Source organism: Trypanosoma rangeli, assembly GCF_003719475.1.
Source record: "Trypanosoma rangeli strain AM80 chromosome Unknown Tra_15.4_contig_00069, whole genome shotgun sequence".
Lineage (NCBI taxonomy): Eukaryota > Euglenozoa > Kinetoplastea > Trypanosomatida > Trypanosomatidae > Trypanosoma > Trypanosoma rangeli.
The window spans coordinates 61,415-64,888 of record NW_021705811.1 but is presented as its reverse complement, the minus strand read 5'-3'; the positions used below and the strand labels follow the sequence as shown (position 1 = coordinate 64,888).

General features: G+C 48.5%; 2 protein-coding genes across 2 annotated transcripts, besides 6 other annotated features; both read left to right on the top strand.

The window, feature by feature from the left end:
• Nucleotides 1–478: 478 nt before the first annotated feature.
• Nucleotides 479–1,693, top strand: TraAM80_02872 (uncharacterized protein; the record flags this gene model as incomplete). Its single annotated transcript, XM_029379862.1, has 1 exon — nt 479–1,693. The coding sequence occupies one exon, from the start codon at nt 479–481 to the stop codon at nt 1,691–1,693; it is 1,215 nt and encodes a 404-aa protein (XP_029240384.1).
• A 210-nt stretch (nt 1,694–1,903) lies between these two features.
• Nucleotides 1,904–1,959: a microsatellite.
• A 111-nt stretch (nt 1,960–2,070) lies between these two features.
• Nucleotides 2,071–2,104: a microsatellite.
• A 307-nt stretch (nt 2,105–2,411) lies between these two features.
• Nucleotides 2,412–2,485: a microsatellite.
• A 3-nt stretch (nt 2,486–2,488) lies between these two features.
• Nucleotides 2,489–2,510: a microsatellite.
• Nucleotides 2,511–2,912: 402 nt separating this feature from the next.
• Nucleotides 2,913–2,936: a microsatellite.
• Nucleotides 2,937–2,977: 41 nt separating this feature from the next.
• Nucleotides 2,978–3,007: a microsatellite.
• Nucleotides 3,008–3,067: 60 nt separating this feature from the next.
• Nucleotides 3,068–3,472, top strand: TraAM80_02871 (kinetoplast DNA-associated protein; the record flags this gene model as incomplete). The annotated part of the gene is made up of 1 exon (XM_029379861.1): nt 3,068–3,472. A coding segment is annotated over one exon (405 nt), but the record flags the coding sequence as incomplete, so codon positions are not given.
• Between the last annotated feature and the right edge of the window lie 2 nt (nt 3,473–3,474).

Here is a 3,474-nt window from a genome sequence, read left to right as displayed (position 1 = left end):
ATTGCAGCTACTTTTTCCCTCTCTCTTTCTCTCACCGTTTTTCTGACTAGCTCTTCCTCCTTGTTTCTTTTGTTGGTGGCACCTGACGGGAACTCTCTGGATGCACTTTCCGGCTATTTATTACTCCGAGTGTTACTCCTCATCTGTTTCCGAAGATGTGCCCACAGCTAACTACAGTGAAGGATGTTGAGAGCTTGCTTCTGCCCTTCTGTTTTATTCAAGCATAGTTTCTTTATTCCCCTCTCTCTCCTCTTCCCCTTTTTGCAGTTACGGTTGCTATTGCTTTTTTATCTGGAGTTTTATGGCTGACTTTTTAAAATTAAATTCCTAATTTCTCACATCCTTTCCATGTTGCTGCGGGGCGATTTGGGAAAGTTGCCGCGGTTCCCTGAATTGTTGACCTGGTCTCTCCCTCCTCTTCACACTCAGTTCACTGCAAATAAAAAACAAATAATATTAAGAACTAAGCAGAGTTATAATGGTTGCAGCAGAGGTTGAGCGACCAATGACGGCTGAGGAGCGCGTTCTCACTGCCAACGACCCGCCACCGCGGCCACCGACTCAGCCAGATCTTTCTCACCGTCAGAGGGCCGCCGTGAACAACCGTGGTATGGGCGTCGCAGGGACGTTCAGGGGCAAAGCGGATGGCAATAATAATGCGGCGGTTCCGGTCAAAGTTGTGTTGTCGAAGAGGAAGGGCATTCAGTCCAGTCCTTCTGACTTTCTTGCTGGCCCAAGGGAGCCTGGTCATGTGACGCACGGTGTTCGCCGCTACGAGGAGAAGCATGAATGTATGGTTGGGAAGGCTCTCACGGAGGAGTGGATCCTCGGCCGCAAGGAGGACGACCCTATCCCACGGCGCATGGTGAATCAGCTCGGCCCGAAGGACAACCTTGAGGGTATGGCTTGCAGTGTCAGAACTGAGGAGGCGAAGCAGCGGCGACAGCGGGCATTGGGAATGGCACCGCCGCACAGCCTGGCGGCACCTTACAGTGAAACTGAGGTCCCACCTCCGCTGCAGCAACCAACGCCCGCAGTGGGAAAACGCCGCTTTAAAATCAAGCCCAACGTGAACCTGTTTCAAGGTGACGCAGGAGCGGGTCAGGACGCGGATAACAAACAGACCCGCGTACGAGTGCACACGCTCCGAAACAGGTCAAATGAATCCTTTGATGTGCTGAACCTTGGTCAGTACTCTGTGGAAGATCTTCATGAGGTGGAGCGCAAGGTACTACTTGGACCTCGTCAATTTACCCCAGCGTCGCTGCCTCCTCGTCAACGCCCCATCATTGCCCGTGTGAGGACACATGCGAATCAGACACATGACATCTTTGGCACTGGTAAGGGTGTTGAAGACGCTGCTCCAGTGCACCGCAAGAATGCTGGTGCCAGCGCTCCGAAGCGTTCTGAGGCCGCAGCTATTTTTGACTATCCTGAAAAGCAAAAGCCACCGAAGCCGTACCACCCGAGTGGGCTGCTTTCCTATGAGGAGGCGACCACGCCAAACGAGCGCAAGCCCTCGGTGTCAACTGCAGCTGCGGAAGCCGCCGCAAAAGAGCGAGCCTCTACCAAGCTGTCAAAGATGACGGTGCAAGGTCAGCTCTTTGACTCCAAGTCGCCCGACATTGCGCCTCACGGTGGGCGCTGTCGCGGCACGTATGCACCAAAAACCGGTGGCAACAACATCTTCTGAAGGCGGGGCGCGCCACCACAAGAAGGACAGGCAGGGGAAACCGAAAGAGAGAGGGAGATGATGAAATGGCAGTGACCATGGAAAGGGGGTGGTTGAATGGTCAGGATTTCTAAAGGAAAAGAGGAAGAAATCGAAAATGAGAGAAAAAAAGGATATGTGAATTGAATCAGCAAAAAAAACAACATGTAGCAACAATAGCACAAGCTAGCGAACAAAACAAAAAACAAAAAAAAACGAAAATAAAACCAGAAACGAACAACAAAGAACTGCACAGACTGGAAGAGAAGAAAATGCGCTTCTCATGAAATATTTTCACGAACCTGTATCTCAATTGGATTACGTTAAAATGAAGAATGAACAAAGGTTGCTAGCCCCCAGGAAAAGAAAAGGAAAGGGAAGGGGAAAGGGAAAATGTTGAACAGTGATCCCTACACGAAAGAATTATCGGGCTGGCAACACACAAAAAAAAATTATATGGAAATGAATAGTAGTTTTGTAGCTTCATTTTTGTTTCCCCTCGTCATACTGGCTTTTTCCTCTACATTATTATCATTATTTCCTCTTACTCAACCTTTTTTTTTCTTTCTGGCTTCTCTGTCATACGCACGCTGAGCGCGGGTGCGGGGACGCGGGAAATGAATGGGGAGGGAACAGGAGAGTGAACGTATTTTTAGTGGAAGAAAAAAAAGGACGGGATTTAGTGAGGAATGCATGGGGCAAATAAAAAAAAAACAGAAGGAAGCGAAGAAAAAGAACACCTTGAGAAAGAATGAAGGAAACAAGTAAGAATGATGGTATATGTATATGTATATATATACTTGGCTGTAGGAGGGACCCATTACTGACAATGAGAAATGGGGGTGGGGGGTGGGGGAAGTGGAAGGTAGATTGATGAAATCAGCTCGAAAGAACAGATACCTGAGTGTGTGCGTCTCTGTGTGTGGGGAGCATCCATTACCTGCCTTTTACACTCTTCTTACATCTGCACAAGACCTCCTGCAATTTTTATGCCTTGTTTCATTGGGGAATAAGGAAAAGAATGGAAAACATTTACACTTCCTTCCTCCTTTTTACCCTAAATCTAACCTTCAATCAAACCCCATCAGCGACACCATAGCCACCGCCTCCAACGGAAAAAGAAAGGTGCGGGGTCGACATGAGTTTGGTTGGGCTACAAAGCGAGATGCTTGCCTCATTTGTTTATGTGTGTTTCCCCACCATTATTATTATTATTGTTGTTGTTTTGCAAACAATAAACCTGCGGTTGGTTGCTGTGTTTGAAAGATTATTATTATTATTATTATTATTATTATTTTTTGTACTGACACCCTCTGTGCGCATGGTCAAATCAATTTAGTCAAGTTTCTACCACCAATGCTGCGTTTTTGCCGTTCTCGTCTTGCCATTGGCGCATACGCGCTGTTCATGATGGAGCAGAAGAACAATCCCGCCCTGCGCGGTCTTCCGGTTTCGCGGCGTGGGAAAATGACTTCCAAGCTCTACAAGGCCCTTGCACCTGCCGAACGTGCTGCACTGGAGAAGCGTGCCAAGACGATGCCGTCTCCGAAACGTACCAAGAAGACCAAAGCAACCACGAAGAGTGGGGAGAAACCGAAGCGTGCCCTGACGAAGTACGCACAGTTTGTGAAGGCCAACCTGCCCAAGTACAGTCAGTTGCCCAACAGGGAAAGACTTGCTGCGGTGGCAAAGCTGTGGAAACAGCAGCAGCAACAACGGCAACTGCAACAACCGCAGAAGAAAAGGGTAGTAATAGGAGTCGT